A 17026-nucleotide genomic window follows, 5' to 3' on the forward strand; every position below is an offset into this window, starting at 1 on the left:
GCCTGGTTCTTATGCAACATCATATACATCTTCACATTTAATCTTTTCTGTGACCACAACCATAAACTGCATGCTGCACTCATCTGCTCTAACTTTAGTAAAGTAAAACAGTACGAAAGTCATCTTAAGATAAAACTCAAACAGAACACATTGCGAAGTATTCATTTCATTTTTTAAATGAAAGAAAAGCAGCATGGTTTTGCTGATGATAGCGCTTTGGTTCTTTTACTCAGTTATTTCCTCATACAAGACTGCAATTATCAGCACTCTCTCTTAGGTTACTGATGTTCTGCTTCTACTGTTAACTCCATGCCAAGTATCAAATCTTTTCTGATACATCTAAGGAATACAATACAATACTGATCATGCAATAACCATTTAGGGAGAGGCTCATATACCTCTACCCATCTGCAGAATTATAAAAACCAAGAAAAGCTACTTTAAATGTAAAACTAACAACTTAACAATGTAGAATTTCAAGTACATTTCTACAGACAAGCACTGAGTCACCGGACTCAGCAAAACATCTTCTTAGAAAAGTCAAACAGCTGCAAAGTTGAAATTCTCCCTTCCCAAACCTTCTGTGCACTGATAGTCTACTTCCAGGAAGGCCAGTCCATGGACTACCACCAGGTTGCGCAACTTGCTGCACAAGGCTCCATGCCTCAGACACGAGGCGTTCTCAAGGTTTCAATATTTTACCTTCCCACAACCACTACTATGAATTTTACAAGACTCCTGCTCCTCCATGGAGAAGACTGTTCTCTACCTCTCATAAACAAGGTATCTCCTACACCATTCAGAAGTGACTAGCAGGGGTAAGAGCTAAGTTTCATTTCTCACGGATTATTTAGAATGAAACAAACTATATCTAAAAAGTGCAGATATGCTTTTTTTATTTCTTTTGCAGTTCAGAGGAGGGGGGAGGGAAAAGCATCTCTGATTTGTATATTAAAGCGCAAGCATCTGTCCTACTGATGATATTCTAGGGAAGCACATTAGCATAAAATTTAACGATGTCAAATAAGTGGATGTGAAATAGGGACTGCGTAAAGACACTATTTCCAAGCCTGACAGAAACATCACTGTTTAGAAATGCAAATGAAACCATTATGTTCAATAATTATATGAAAATATGAACAGTTCAGCATGTTTTCCAGCCCTGATGGCGGTTAATGGGATGTACGCTTATGTAAATAACTACTATTAAAGCTAATGCTGAAAAAAACTAATAAATTCATACTAAAGCAACTGATTTAGTACGCTTTTAAACCCCAGCAGTGCTCACTTATTAGAAAGGAGTGCATTCTTATGTTTAGAACTCATTACTGTTACAAGTCACTGCAACTCCATCAATTACCATGCATTAATGAAAATGGGACACATACAAAAAAAAATTATTGCCTCTCAGCAGTTTTCTTTAAAGACAAAATATAGAGGTATTACCATCATGGGGCCTTGAGGGGAACTTATCAGCAACATAATCTTTATTACTACAACTGTACTCCCTCTGCTATAACCCTAAGGTATTCTTGTCCCAAGAAAGGGCTAACCTTTATGTAAAACTGGTGACATATGTGCAGTGAAAGTGACCGTACAGCCCTCAGTAAAAACTTTCCATTATTACAATGAAAAATACTTTTAAATATACATACACACTAAGTCTGTGAACATGAAAACATAGATATGAAATGAAAAAGCACAGTTCTTGAAACCACAATGAGGAGGTATAATATAAACAGGTTTATGAATAAGGGGTATAGACAGAAGTGTTCTAAGAAGCTCCTGTATCTTGACAAATTCCATTCAGTTTCACACTTACACTTTTAATGACCTCCTAGAGAGCCAGAGAATTAGGATTTCAAAGATACTATTCATTACTCTTTGGAGGTTTGCTACAATTCCTCAGCGTTACTTGAAAGATTCTCAGCCTTGGTTAAACATTACATTTGATGCTGGAAACAAAACCAACACAAAGCTGTTACAGGAATGAATCCCTCCAAATATTAAAAGCTGAGATTTACTTGAACGTCTCTAACTCTGCAGCTAGCCCACTTTCATTATCCAAGCAGTTTCTGAAAATGAGATATTAATGCAACATCTACCAGATCCTAACAAGTTTAGCAAAGCTGAAAATGCTTTTATATTAGTTTGCATTGACTGGCAGCTGGAAATTAAGGATGGGTTTGAAAAAAATCTAATATGGACAAAGAACCGATGCCAAATGTTGGGAGCTAAATAGAGGAGATTCACATAGGACAGCTCAGCAGCTAGAGAACTTTAATCCAAGGTGGCATTTTGCTACCAAAAATCACAGCACAGACTCACAGCTCCAAAAGCACTGTCAATAACTGTGAGATCCCACAACAATAGGAAGCTAGAAAGAAATCATTCAAACTTTCATCATGCATGGACACTGAGAAAATTAATTTAGATCAACAACCAGTAGAGTAGCCAACATTAAATTAATGCTGTATTTAAGCGCTGTGTACTCTCCACAGCATACAGAAAAGTACTGGCCCAATCTGCAAACATTACAGCCTAAACCAGGTAGCAAAACTAGACCTCCTGAGACAGTCATTGACAGCATTCAACAGCAAATACACACATGATGAGTCCCCATGACAAACGTCTGTGGATGGAAAGGAAGGCAGAATATGGTAGAAGAAAATACACAAGACTATGCAATTGCTTTCACTGAATCTCTGCTGAAAGAGAGATATGAACTGTTTTGCTATCTAGACCATTAAAACTATTTCATGAACGAAGGCCACTCTAAGGTTAAAAACAGTAAGACAAATTTGCTACTGATTAATAATAAAGTCATTCATTTTGTTCTTCAGATCTAAAGTAATTACAAGCCAGAGTATGGCAAATGGATTTAGCAGAAGCCATTACATCAGAAGAATCCTTTAAAGAAGAACAGTAATTTAAAAGACTAAACTGAATAATGAACTCTCCTGAACAACAATTATTATGAGATTGATTTATTGAAAGTGTATTTAATCATGCAAGAAATGTTTAAACTTTCCTAAATAGTTCAGGGAGACAGAGAAACCAATAGCAGAGTCAGCCCAACGTCCTCATTATAGTTGAGAAGCTGAAGCAGATGGAGAATTCATTTAGTTTGGAAGGATAAAGTACATCAATTTCTCTGAATCCACATTTCTAGTCAATTTGTTACAGTACCAGCTTCAACAATTAATGATCTCATTTTCCCATTTGTGCCTCCTTTTAAGAGATCTCAGTCTTTGTTTCCAAATGAGCCCAAATGTCATAAAGGAAAATATAACTCAAAAAAAAAAAATATATATATATATATATATCACTTTGAAAGCTCACATTCATAAAGATCAGCATTTCAGCAGCAGCCACAAGAGTAGGATCAAAATTTAGGCAAGTAACCCAGTCAGTTAGAGTGCCTGAAATAAGACGTGCTTCACACCTGAGACACTGGATGATATCTACAGGGAAATACTTTCTTCATGACCTACCTCTGGCATTTTTGTTAAGGAAACTGGTGCTGATGTATGACATTGCCATGCTGAAGCTACATTTCTAATGACAGGTTTCCCTCACTAAGTTCAGACAGGTGCAACTCATAGAAGTGAGTTGGAATGTCACCTGGTCCAATTCCCTTGCAATGAACAAGGGGCACATACAGCTCGCCCAAGTGTTCAGAGCCCCTCCAGCCTGATCCTGAATGTTTCCAGGGATGGGACATCCACTACCTCTCTGGGAAGCCTGTTCAGTGCTTCAACAGGGTTGTGCTCTATCCTTACATTCACCAAGCTTGTATTCAAAGTGAGAGTTGCTGCAGTCCAGGTGCAAGACTTTGCATTGCCTCTGTTGAACATCAGGAGGTTCACCTGGGCACGCTGCTCAGCCTGCCTAGGTCTCTTTGGATGGTGTCCTGATCCCCCTATGTGTTGATGGCACCACACAGCTTGGTGTCATCTGCAAACTCACTGAGGGTGCACTCAGTCCCTCTGTTGATGTGCCTGATTACAGTATTAAAGTGCATCAGTACGACTACTAACCCCATGGACGCCTGTTGTCACTGATCACCGTCTGAACATTGAGACATTGACCACCATTCTCTGAGTGCAGAGTAACCAGCTCTTCATCATCAAACAGTCCACCTGTCATATCTATATCTTTACAATTTAGAGGGAAGGATGTTGTGGGGGACCATGTCAAAGGCCTTACTGAAGTCCATATAGATGACATCAGTGACTCTTCCCTTGTCCATTGATGCAGTTATGCCATCATAAAAAGTAACAAGATTGGTCAGGCAGGACTTGCCTTTGGTGAAGCCATGCTTCTTGTCTTCTACCAGCTCTCTCTCTTCGATGTGCCTTAGCACCATCCTCCCAGGGTACCTGTCCCTGCTTCCACTTATCATCAGTTTTGAGATTCAAACTATGTAGTACAAATAATATCAAGCTTATGCTCAAGATACCATTTATCCTCCTGAAATGGAAGTCTGGTTTATTGTGAATTATATATCTACTAAACACTGCCAGCAGAGTATAACTCAAGCTCTTTAGCCAGCAAGACTGCATCTCAGAAATACCAACATTCCAAGATGTGAGGATGCTGGTACCCCTCAACATTTACCCTAGTGGGACTCCAAATTTCTACATCAGAGCTGCCAGATGGGAATATCTCTTAAATTAAACACAGAAAGAATAATGTCATCCCATGCTTTCCAGTATAAATTACAAAACGAGCAGCTCTGCTTCTTTCATCCCATATCTATGGTTCTGTACTGACAATACTATCTCACAGGCCACAAGCCAATATAGCTCATATTCAAAAAACGCTGATGTTGATTGTTTAGATGCTGCCTGTCGATTCTGGATAATTTCATAATATGGACAATGTGGTTGGCTTGTGCTTAAAGGTGCTGGCTGGAAATAAACATAGAAAGTTGAGCTCCAAATGAATCTCCAGTCATTGATCCATTTGAACACTCAACATTACAATACATTTCACCTTGTTTTAGTTTAAAAGTTCATGAAAAATTCAAAATATCTTATTTACCCAATAGTCCTTGACTGATTCTCTTACATTTAAGAAGTTCTTAAATACATACATTATTTAGCCAATACTGCCATTACAGAATAGCATATAAATATTCAGGGACTTTTTAATATGTTCAGCTTTTATTCAGTGGACCGTAATGGTTGCTTAGAAACATTTACTAGCAGGAGATCTACAATAACAGTAAAGGAAACACCTTCAAAGAGTGAAGTGCTTGGATAAAATGGAAGAAAATCACAAATTGCTAATTTTTCATTCTTCTCACATGCCGTCAAGCAAATTATGATACACAAAATTATGTACAGGATATGTCCATATATGATAAACAGCAACAGATGCATTTTGAACTCTAAGCTGACTTGAGAAACAGAAGAAAAAGGATTACTGTAATTTAAATCCCTCAATTTGTACCTTGCAATTATTAAGGATACAGAAACAATAGCAAAACCAAAAATCAGAATTAGACTTAGCCACAGTTAAACAATAAAACTGCTACTGATTTTTCAATAAGCAGCCTGACTTCCAAAAGCACCTGGCACAAGTTTCCTGTAACTGGCAATGCGCCCACACAAACTTTCTTCCTGCACGTTAGTTTTTTTCCATAGAGAGTGAACAGAGGAGGGATCCAACTGTCATATATTACATGCTTAACTGTACTGTTAATCTCCATCACTTACTTCTACATGACACTGTGCGTTGCCTTTGTGAGTTCAAAATAATTGTATTTTTTCAAAGAACGGCACTGGTTAGTCACAAACACGTATCTGGTTCAGAGAGGAACACAAGCAGCAGGACACCAGCACCACAAATGCAACAAAACAAAGCATGTTGCCAAAGGCATTCTGCGCAAGACCTATCATTTTGCTTCATTGGTGGACAATATTGGAGGGTCAGACTGAAAAGAAAAAAAGCCTATTTATTTCCATACTGTCAGAAAAGGAAATGGAAAATAACGGAGAGGTAAGCATAACACAGAAGAAGTCAGGCAAATTCAACAGTCACACATCTGCTTTCCTATCATTTTTTTCTTTGGCATTAATCAAGTCAGTAATTATTTTTCTTCTAAAAAAATAATAGTAATTCCACATTAACACAAGATAGAAAAATGAGAAAATATGGAAGTAGTACTAATATTCAAGTGTACATGAGAGTAACACAGCGAGCAGTGCTATGGGAAAACTAAAACCACTTTACTAAGGAGTCCAGTTAATGTTTATAAAAAGGTCATTAATCTTCCAGAAAATTAAGATTTTTTCTCACTAACAGTATCAGAAAGTTAACTGTTTTAAATAAGTTAATATTCTTGTTAACTGCATGCAAAATCAGGAAGTTAAACAGTCTGACTGAAGTAGTTACAATATAAAAGATATTTGCAAACAGTCCATGATCATGTTTAGAGTAGCCAATTAAATCATATGGCATTTATGTTATGAGCTTGTCTGAGTCTGCAAATCAACTGATCATGTTCTGTTTGAAAAGAATTCCACCTAAAAGCTTAAGAAATCCAGGTACACTCTAAACATAAACCAAACAAATAATTAGTAGTGATGATGACTTTAAATTTACATTAAAAAAAAAGTTCATAATGAAGACGATGTCTTCATTCCCTTTTTTTTTCCCAGTGTTATCTCTCCAAAATGATTATTCTTGCAAGCAAATATTCTTTTTTCTTTTCCTTCATAACAATATTCACAGCAATGTTAAGGCTGTTTTTGCTTCTGCGTTTACACAACAACATAAAATTTAGATTTAAAAAATAAAAATAAAAAATCCTTCATAATGATAACAAGAAAAGCTAAAGACCATAACATAATTTCTTTGGCCTTTGAAATAACTGTAGCATTTGTTTCTCAATAATCTCTCTCTTTTTTTTTTTTTTCTTTTTTCCTTTTTTTTTCCCCCTAAGACATCTATCATGACAGTATTGGGGCATCTTACAAAAGATAATTCCCTATTTCTTATTTTAAATCGTATTTGGGACCTAAATTAATAATGGGTGCTTGAAAATATGCCAGAAAAAAAGTCAGAAGCTTTTCTCTTAACAGCCCCTAGCATAAGTAGAAGAGATAACACATACAGCCTATGAGCACACAGCAGGCTGTTTCTCACTTATTCTGAAAACACAAATGAAACATAACAGAATTTCAAAGGACATTTAAGTTGCAAGTCTAACTGCTAAAGAAAATGGTGGAATGTAGGTTAGTCATACGTATCCAACATGATCTGGTGATACAGAAGAAAGACACAAATATTAAACATGAATGCGAGGGAAGACACAGAGGCTAGTGAATTTTTTCACATTAAGCTTACTCTAGAATTCTATTTCAAAGTTTAGAGCATGCTATAACACACTGAACAGGCACATTCCACTTTGGTTCTGCCATCTCATAATCATCTGACAAATTCCATGTCATTTGCCTCCATTCTGGCTCTTCTTTAAGTCTGATTCCTCAAACCAAACACTTCAAAACTCAGACACAACCTTCACTTCCTTCAAATAACTCAAGGCCAGATTAACCTCCTTTTCCAAATCTTTCCTTCCAGCCATGTTCTAGTGCTCATCTTCCAGTTTTCCACTCCAACTCCTGCTTAATCTTTCCTATGAGAAAAGAAGGAAGATTCACTTTTCCACCACTTTGAGATATAAGTTCCTTATCTCTGCCCACCCTAGCTTCCTTATTTTCCTTCTTTTGCCACCTTTCACCCAAAACAAAGTCGTTTTCCCTAACTTGACCTCAAACTCTTTGACCTCTCTGTGCTATCTCCTCCACAAGTTATTCTTATCATCTGACTTATGTATCTCCTTCCCATATGTCCAGGTGCAGAACTACAACACAGACGGGATGAAGTTAGTTCCAAGTCTAGACGGATACACAACAGTCTTGAGTCAGAAATGCAACAGTCCACAAGAACAGGAACGTTTATACAGTGCAGATGACCTATGATCAATGCAGTGAAAGAACCAGAACATGTGTTACTGGGCTCTTCCAGACTCTAGCTGATTGACCCAATTGGGTAGATTTTAATAAGAACACCAGAAGATGTAATCACAGCATTTATACATTACACCACATCCAAAGACCATGTGCACTATGTGCATACACTTTTTTTGAAGTGGACACACCACATGAAAAACTAAGCCAAAATTGCTGTTGACCAAACTACCACAACAGCATTTTAGGGAAAAGAAATAGACTAAATGACTATTTGAAATACCTCTTTTTTTTTTTTTTTTTTTCCCCCAATTCTATAATAAGCCTTCAGCAACCTTAACACACAGCCAGCCTAGTTATGAATCACTGCATGCTCGCAAGGGTTGTGTTCCATTAATGGGTTGAGCTCAAATTTCAAAGTTTTAACCATAGCAGAAATAGACAACTTATTTGAACAGAAACTAAACTTTCATGCAAGGTTCCTTACCCAGTCATTACTGGCCAAAGCAAATGTAAATTCAGACTTCAGATAGATATTATTCCTCTCTCAGTTCCGTGACATTACTTTAAAGTTTTGTTGTGAGACCACTACAGAATGCCCTCACCATACCAAGCTTCCATTATAGCCATCTGCCCTCACCCCTCCAAACTTTCGTTATCGCTCATCAGCAATGAATTCAAATAGATGGATTCACAGAGCCTCTGAACAACAAGAAGAAACATATGAACAACAACAAAATGAGAAAATTCTGCTTCTGAAGTAAGGAGCTCAAGCACAGAAAGCATATCCTTGCTGCAAGATCCTTAATAATGATATAAAAAAAAAGACATCTCCCTGGAAAAGCACACACTCCCCATGCTATTCAAATTAAACCTCTACCAAGTTGAAATTACATTTCAGTGAATAGCTGCAGCCATTATATCAGAAGCACTGATTTATTATTGTAGGATCATTTTAAATACTGGGCTAGATAAAGTAATTTCATAGAAAATAAATTGGCTGGGGGGAGGGGCGAGAAGTACATGAAATTGATTTTACTAGACTTGAAGGTTTTTCCTTATGCTATTACATTTCTTACTTACAAGTGAACTCTGTAAATTTCAGAAGAATTTCAAGTTGCTGTACTTGAAAATAGCCAGAATCTATATTCCACTTCAGCAAGACTTTCTTACCACTCCTCAGCTTTACAGCAAACATTCAGAGGTCAGAAGACAGGCAAGTATTCTAACAGTTAAAATTACATTGTTTAAAATTATAACCTTGTTTTATGTTTCTAGGTTTTATAGAGTTTTATGAAGTATAAAATTGCATGCATTAACCTTCTGCCATGACTACTTGAATTCCTGTAAAAAGGTATTCAAACTTGTACAGTCTTTCTCTAACAAGTAAAAAAGAACACAAAACAAAGCAAAAAAAAAAAAAGCAAGCATGGCTACATCCCAGTAAATAAACCTCAGATGAATTAGTGAATTTTTCATGTGCCCAAATTATATAAATATATATTAGATATATCCACTGGAAATGTAACATCCCACCCACATTCACACGCTGAATGAATCCACAAGATGTAATATTGTAAAAAATATTTACTTCGGTGTAATCAATGTGAAAGAGTTGTAGTCATATCTAATGGCTCTTAAATACATCAGATTTAATATTTTCCAGGAACTGTTCCATGCCCAGCCAAGCTTGTAGATGTGTATATTATTTAGTATAAACAACACAACTATTTTTTTCTATCAGTATTAGTGCCACTAGGCTGCAGTGGATCTGCTGCATTATCAAGAGCAATCCCCTGCTGTCAAAAACAACAAATCACAAGAATTTCTTTCAAAAGCCAATCAAGTTCCAACAGAAAAAAGCACCTTCTCTCTTCCCTCCCTCCAAACATCCCCGGGTTTTACTGTAAAATACAATTCTTCACAATTTCAGGAATCCTCCTCCAACTTCATCTTTAAGTTTATGGACTATTTATCTCCACTTATTATTATTCTGTCACTGGCCTTCAGCTTGAAGAGTCCTTTTTGTCTCAGCATTTTCTCTTCTTTTATTCACTTCACCACGAACTCAGCCTAGTTCTATGTGGCCAGTCACTGTCCATAAGCACACATGCACACTAGTCCCTTCTCAAAAAATAGGTTCTCTGCAGACCTCCATAATCCTAACAAGCCTTTTTCCACAACTTTTCTAATTTCATTTCTTTCTTCAGCAAGGGGTGACTCAAAACTGAAAATAGCTCTGCACGCTAAGTTCCATCAATGCTTTTTTCAATAGTATTAGTAGCCTCCCTACTTACACAGTTGCTGATGAATTGCATGCTATTTGCTTTTACTGCAGTTTCAGAACTGTCTCTTCTTTATCCCACTGTAGTCAATTGCTACCTTCTGAGGAATTAAACAACAAAGCATCAATATCAAAGATTTGGAGAGATATGAACAAGAGCATTTTGTAAAGATCTGTCACACCACAGCGTAGAAAAGCTATGATTCCTTGCAAGATCATTTTGCATTCAGTATTTCAGGACTGGGACTAAGTATATGCAGTTTAACAAAAATGGAAGTCAGAGTCTGCATTAAAAAATCAGCTAAACCTACATTAATAGAAAATGTCCAGGCTGGCTAAACCTCAGAGTACAAATATATAGGTTTAAATGCCTTCAATTTAAAGCTGCCTTTCACAGGATGCAGAGAGTACTGGAGTAGTGCAAGATAAATTTTAGACCTCAATTACAACAACCTAACAGGATTAAGAGAAAAAACATCTATAAACATATTTTAATGCACAAATTCCTTATTGTCGTTTCTAGTTGACAAATATCTATTTCATAGCAAAACAACATCATAGGAACAGCTGGATAGCAGTTTTGAGCTCAAATGAACCAGCATCACATGCTGACAAGTCATCTCTCTGATTGCTTTTGAATGGCAGCACATGCAGATTTATTCTCTGCCATAAATTAGAACAATTATTTCTCTGTAGTTCACTTTTTATTTCAGACAGTGAGCCCTTTCGCACTTTTTTTTTAAAGGATATCTTCCCTTTCCTTGATGATAAGCTCATTCTGTTCCTCTAGCTGTCTGATCTTCTTCTCAAATGACTCCTGTTCAGCTTTCAGCCGTTCTTCTGTCACCTCCTTTTCTTCACTCACCCTGAAAAGAATTTGAGAGAAATAAAATATACTCCCATAAACACAATGCCTGACTTCCAGATCCTTTGCTTTCCTGATAAATGCATCCTCCCTGGCCATATAAAGCTCCATTTCTCATAATGTTTATTCTATCATATTACACTGAAAGTTGCATATAGGTACCCAAGACACTACTTTTTCCAAAGACACTGGTCTCAACAGAGTACATGCACATTAATGGGAAGCACAGAACTACAAAGTAAGGTTCTGAACCCACAATGAGATCTGTGCAGACCGATTTTCTGCAGCTGTAATGAAGACACATTGGGATCCATACAAGACTAGGGCATGTAGACAGAAAACTCAAATGGGTGAGCTTAGCTACTGAGACAGAAAGGAAATTGAAAAATCTCTTTTCTTTCTTAATCTATAGACTAATTCTTCTTTCACATTTACTGGTCAAATATAAGTTCAAGAAAGGAACCATTTTTCTTGTTAGTTTTTCTCCAAGTGAAACAGCTTGCCTTCTTCAGGGGATCTTAAAAATATCAAGCCACAGGAGTAAATTCTCCTTTCTGCCTGGGCCATGGCACCCTGTATGTTGCTGCTCAGTGTAAATAATTAGATCTAGATTAAAGGATTATAATGTGAGAAATTTTTACTATGATCATTTATTCTGCATCTCAAGGGAAGTTGTAAAATCAGTTGTTATCATGTAGGCAAAATGACCATTATGCATTGATGATCCTGTGACTGTGTTAAAAATGCGGATTAGAAATCGTGGTTCTTATGACAGGTTTACCAAAATATTAACAAATAAGCTTAAGCTAACAAATACAATTGCTCTGGACTTCAGCAATTTTAGTTGCCATTGGCTCTTAAAGTCTTTTAGAATGGGAATTGCTACCACAAAGCAGATGGTATGAGATCAAAACAGTAAAACTTTGAGAAAACTTCAAATTTTAACTTTCTTTAAGACCAACAATCCTATAGACACACATAAAAGCCATTCAGCATCTGAGCCCCCGTTTGTCATCATCTTTCCCTTCTTAAGAGGACACAGAATTGTTTCAATATTCCAACAGAAAGGCATAAATACTACAATTAGGTCACCCCTCCAGGGTGAGCTACAAACAGGCAGCATTCCCCAACTCCAAGCTCGACCTACAGCCTTTCACACAACATCTCTAACAGACTACAGGAATTCGTAAATTATTAATAATACTGGAACGTGCACCTTTTCTCTACAAACCTAGAGGCTGAAAAATAGCATACAGAATATATCAAATTCCATAAATTAGGACAGTTTGATAGCTTGGAACAAGTCATTAAGCATAAAGTTTCTAGGTTAAAAAAGACATGGATTTAGTATCAAAAACATTCCATTATTCATATGTCCAGGGCCTAATTTACAGCCCTACACCCTAATACTCAGAGGCTCCCTTCTCTCCCCTGAAAGACTTAAAAGGGGTTTGTACACATCAGATAATAAACAATGAAGAGAAACTGCTGTATTAACTCTGTATCCATCTTATCTATACGCTCCTGTAATGTGAGCAGGCAACAATCTTAGTGAGATCTATCAACTATAAATCCTTGCTCCTCAGTGCAGTCACAGGTGTGGTACATGTGCCACAGGCTGCAGACCCACACTTTTCCATCTACCTATAACCAGTTTGTTTCCTCTGAATCAAGAGCAATCAGCTAAAGAGTCTGGAGCATGTGACCTACCTTCACGTAAACAGTGAAAGATGTAAGAATGTGTAATTCTTCTTAGAGAAAGAAGAAGTATAGAATAGAGAATAAAAGCTATCAATCAGAATAAAACACAGTGGGCAGGTAAATGAAATACATGAAGGAAGCAAGAACAGAAAAAAAGATTTAGAAGAGAGCATTGTCTCCAGGACACTATGTAAGGAAGGATGCTTGTTTACTAATTGGAAGACAGATGCTGCATTAGAAGAAGGTTAAGAGCAAATGAAACACTGGGCAATGCTGGTAATGAGGAGCATTAAAATCAAACAATAATGTAGGAAAATTTGATGAAGAAAGAACTGTGCAGTACGGTAATTGCTCTAAAACTGGTTTCATCCATTTCTAGATTGTGATTTGCTGCTTGTATCTGTCTGCACCACATTCACATGCTCTGTTTGTATTTAACACAGATCACAGCAAGCTGACATACTCACAGACACATGAATATATTGTGCCACATATCTTATGCAGTAAATGACTGAGAACAGTAAGTGATCTTAGAAGAAGCGTGGCAGTATGTGTTTATGTATCACAAAGCAGAAGACAGCTCATAAAGGGCAGGCAAGATATAGAAGACAGTTATTCACAGGAGGTGGCAAAAGAAAGTTAGAGAAAAGGAATACAAGAATGTCATCAGATTATGCTGGATTTATGTCATGTCCTATACATAGCTCAGTGAGATTATTTTTTTTTAATATTCTTATTTCTTTGCCTTCTGGCAGAAGATTTTTAGCAGAACTAGGAAGGACTTCACTGCTGCCAAACAGAAACATTTCAAGGCTCACAATGCTCCTAAAAAAGATTTTCACCTGTCTTCCCACTGTTCGTGGTCAGAAAACAGCTAAGGAAGGAAGAAGGTGCTCCAGCTACAAAGGGCACAACCACTCCACTGGGCAACATTGATGTTCAGCTTGACTGTCATTGTTTGCAGGTGCAAATAGAGACTGACAGCTGAGTGTGGAGATGACATATCAGTAGAATTACTCCAGCTGCTAAATGTCTACAATATTTCTTTGTATATAATTCACATTCATCTAACTTGTGGCATAGGAAACACACACATCTTTGTCCAATATTTGTTTTAAATTCAACACCTCCAAGCTTATCTAATTGTAGATGCATCTAAATAAAGATCTTTATTTTGCAGAAGCATTTGTAGAAAATAAATAAATAAATAAATAAATAAATAAATAAATAAATAAATAAGAGTGATGTAGATACGCTGACAGACCCTCCTAAAACATCAGCCTTAGGGTTCAAATTAATTCTTTATTCACCAGTTCCAGCTATGGTGTGCTCCTGTGTTTACTGCTGCTACTGTCTCATTTTAAGAAGCAACTGATCAACAACTCTGCTTGTGAAACTGACTCATTCCTCTGAGGAAACAGGACTGATGCTCTCCAGGTGGAATTTTTAAAGCAACATATAGGCCAACAGCACTAAGTTTTATTTGTCTGATGAAAACTGTCATGCACAGGGAAGTGTCAGAACAACACTAACATCAACACCACACTACAGACAAAGCACAAAAGTAACTCCTCTTGACTGAAAGAGCCACAACCTTTGAAAAAGGAAATAAAAGAAGCACTGACAAAGCAAATGAATGTAGTATTTTACGCTTTTTAAAATCTGAATGCAGTGAGAATGGCAGCTGAGCAATTTTAAGACAGAGAAGACAAAACAAAAAGAACAGGCACTGGAAGCCTCACTGATTACTCTCATCCTTGTTGGGAGCATTTACCTTTTGGGAACACCTGCTTGAAACTAGACTGCTAATGAACTAGCAAAGATTAAAACATTTTGGTGACCATTCTTGAAAACCACAAGTTTTAAATTCCAAGAAAAAAAATGGCACCTGGAATAGGCCTGGTGACAGGAGGAAGAAAGCAGACCAAGGACCAAGAAAAGTCCATCAGACAGAGCCCAACACACACACAAACCATGGAATGCAATTGGGTATTCCAAGTGAAAGATGTGCACCAAAAAGATGAAACAAATTTAATGCCAGACTCCATCACAACATGCCTCTGGCAGAAACGGGCAACAGTGACATTTAGTCAGCACTGCAGGAAGACAGAATGGCAGCAATTTTGTCTTAAGGGCACTGTTTGCAAATGTGATACATTTTACTCGAGTGTCACAAGCAGTCTGTATAAATTTAAAAAATAACACAAAAAAATCCCTCCAACAATCCCATAATTGAAACCGGTGCACAATGGATAAATTTTATTATATGCAGCTTGCAAAATAATACAAAACCTGATCTCACAGCATGAATTTATAGCTACAAATGACTTTTTAAGTACAAAAGGTAAGCGTGATTGGTGATGCAATAATTCTAGGCATGCTTTACCTATCAACGAGAAGTAATTTTCATACAAGCTTAGGGATATCTCATTTGCAGTCTCACCACCTGACTAATTAAGAGAACTCCAGCAGAATATTGTCTCTTAAAGTAACACACACACACACGCATAAATGAAAAGATTGGTATTGAAGTTAAAGCCAGGTAACCTTCAATTTCATATTGGGTTAAATATGAAATAAATGTAGGCAAACCCAGGAGGGAAGGTAGCTCAAGTGGTCAAATGCTGTGCATTCCTAAGATGGACTTCCACAGGCAAGCTGTTATAGAGTTTAGGAATCCAGTGACTTGGGAAGGATGAAGCATTTCTCTGAGAGGTACAAAAGGCTGTCTAAAAGCTGTTTATCTAGCTGCTAAGTACAAATCATTCTAGGCATTCCATCGGTCTTTGCCAGAAAGACACTCATCTGATAGCAAAAAACTATATGTAGTATATCTGAAAAAGGCAATCCCCCTCTTTTGAGGATAAGGGCCTTACCTAACCTAAGTTGCTTTCATAGACTTATTCACAAAAACTACAGGGAATCATAGAATCAGAAAGGTTGGAAGAGGTCTCCACAATCATCTAGTCCCACTGCCCATCTACCATCAATATTGCCCACAAACTCTCAATACTAGAAGCCAAAACAAAACAAAACAAAACTACCATAACAATTCAATGTCTTATAGTCAGCGCTATGTTCATTCAAAAGAAACTGTATGTGAGCTGTACCTTTAAAGGCAGAACCATGATGTGCATCGAAGCAGGAATCAGAAAATCAGAATTCTGTAGCTATGTGTCAGTCAGAAGCAAGGTAAACGCTTGCAAGAACACATACAAACTTATGATCATTTTCATTCAGCCAAATGCTGAGAACTCTGAGAATCTGCTAATAGCTTTTAAAACGTATGTAACCATTCTCAGTATGGTCTTTAGCAAGTCCTTAATGCTCAACAGTCAACTGGATACATCCCAAGAGAGCTTGCACTCCCTCTTGGAAGAGGCTAATGTGTCCTGACATTGGCACAGAGTATGAGGGTAAGAACCTTTCAGTGTCTTCACTGTGTCACTACTCATTTCATTACATAAGTTGATGACTGCTTTAGGAGTAGCCTGCAGGAACAAAAGCTGAGATAAAGTCTATTTTTTTTTTCCTCTTAAAAGAATTCTGCTTGTAAGGAGAGTTAAAATTTGCTCTTACTGTGCGCCTAACACTTTCATGACCATGCCAGCTGCACCTTGCTGAGAACATAAAGGTATCGTGCTGGTTGGTTTTGAAAATCATAGGAAATTCTGGAGTGCCATCATCCATTTACTCACAGAGCCCTTCAGCATTCATGGGCATGACTCTACAAATCCACAATATTACAAGGCCAAGTTCAAGGTGCTGCATTTGGGTCAGAGGAATCCCAGATACGAGTAGAGACTGGGAGAAGAATTCACTGAGAGCAGCCCCCTGGAGAAAAGATTTGAGGATTCTGGTGGATGTAAAGTTGGACATAAGCCAGGAGCACAGGCATGCAGCCCAGAAGACCAACTGTGTCCTGTGCTGCACCAACAGTGGGATTGCCAGCAGGCTGAAAAAGGTGCCTGTCCCTGTACTCTGCCCCCATAAGAGCACACCCAGAGTACTGCACCCGGGCCTGGGGTCCCCAGTACTACTGTTTAGATGGTCTGATACTGATAGGACACAAAGAAATGGCTTTAATCCAAACAAGGGGAGACCTATTAGATGTTAGGGAAGAACAGTTTTTACTCAGAGGGCGGTGAGGCACTAGCACAGGCTGCCCAGAAAAGCTGTGGATGTCCCATACGTGAA

The 17026-nt window shown here is 37.5% G+C and overlaps 1 protein-coding gene across 3 annotated transcripts in view; it reads right to left on the reverse strand.

Annotated features, from left to right (window-relative positions):
- KIAA1328 (KIAA1328 ortholog) overlaps positions 1 to 17026 on the reverse strand; it is a 172192-nt gene that overhangs the window by 139348 nt on the left and 15818 nt on the right. For all 3 annotated transcript variants that reach the window (XM_015848262.1, XM_015848261.2, XM_032441150.1), the window contains one exon: positions 11014 to 11129. In XM_015848262.1, coding sequence (XP_015703748.1) covers positions 11014 to 11129 — 116 coding nt within the window. The remainder of the gene's footprint in view (positions 1 to 11013; positions 11130 to 17026) is intronic.

Source organism: Coturnix japonica, chromosome Z (genome assembly GCF_001577835.2).
Source record: "Coturnix japonica isolate 7356 chromosome Z, Coturnix japonica 2.1, whole genome shotgun sequence".
NCBI lineage: Eukaryota > Metazoa > Chordata > Aves > Galliformes > Phasianidae > Coturnix > Coturnix japonica.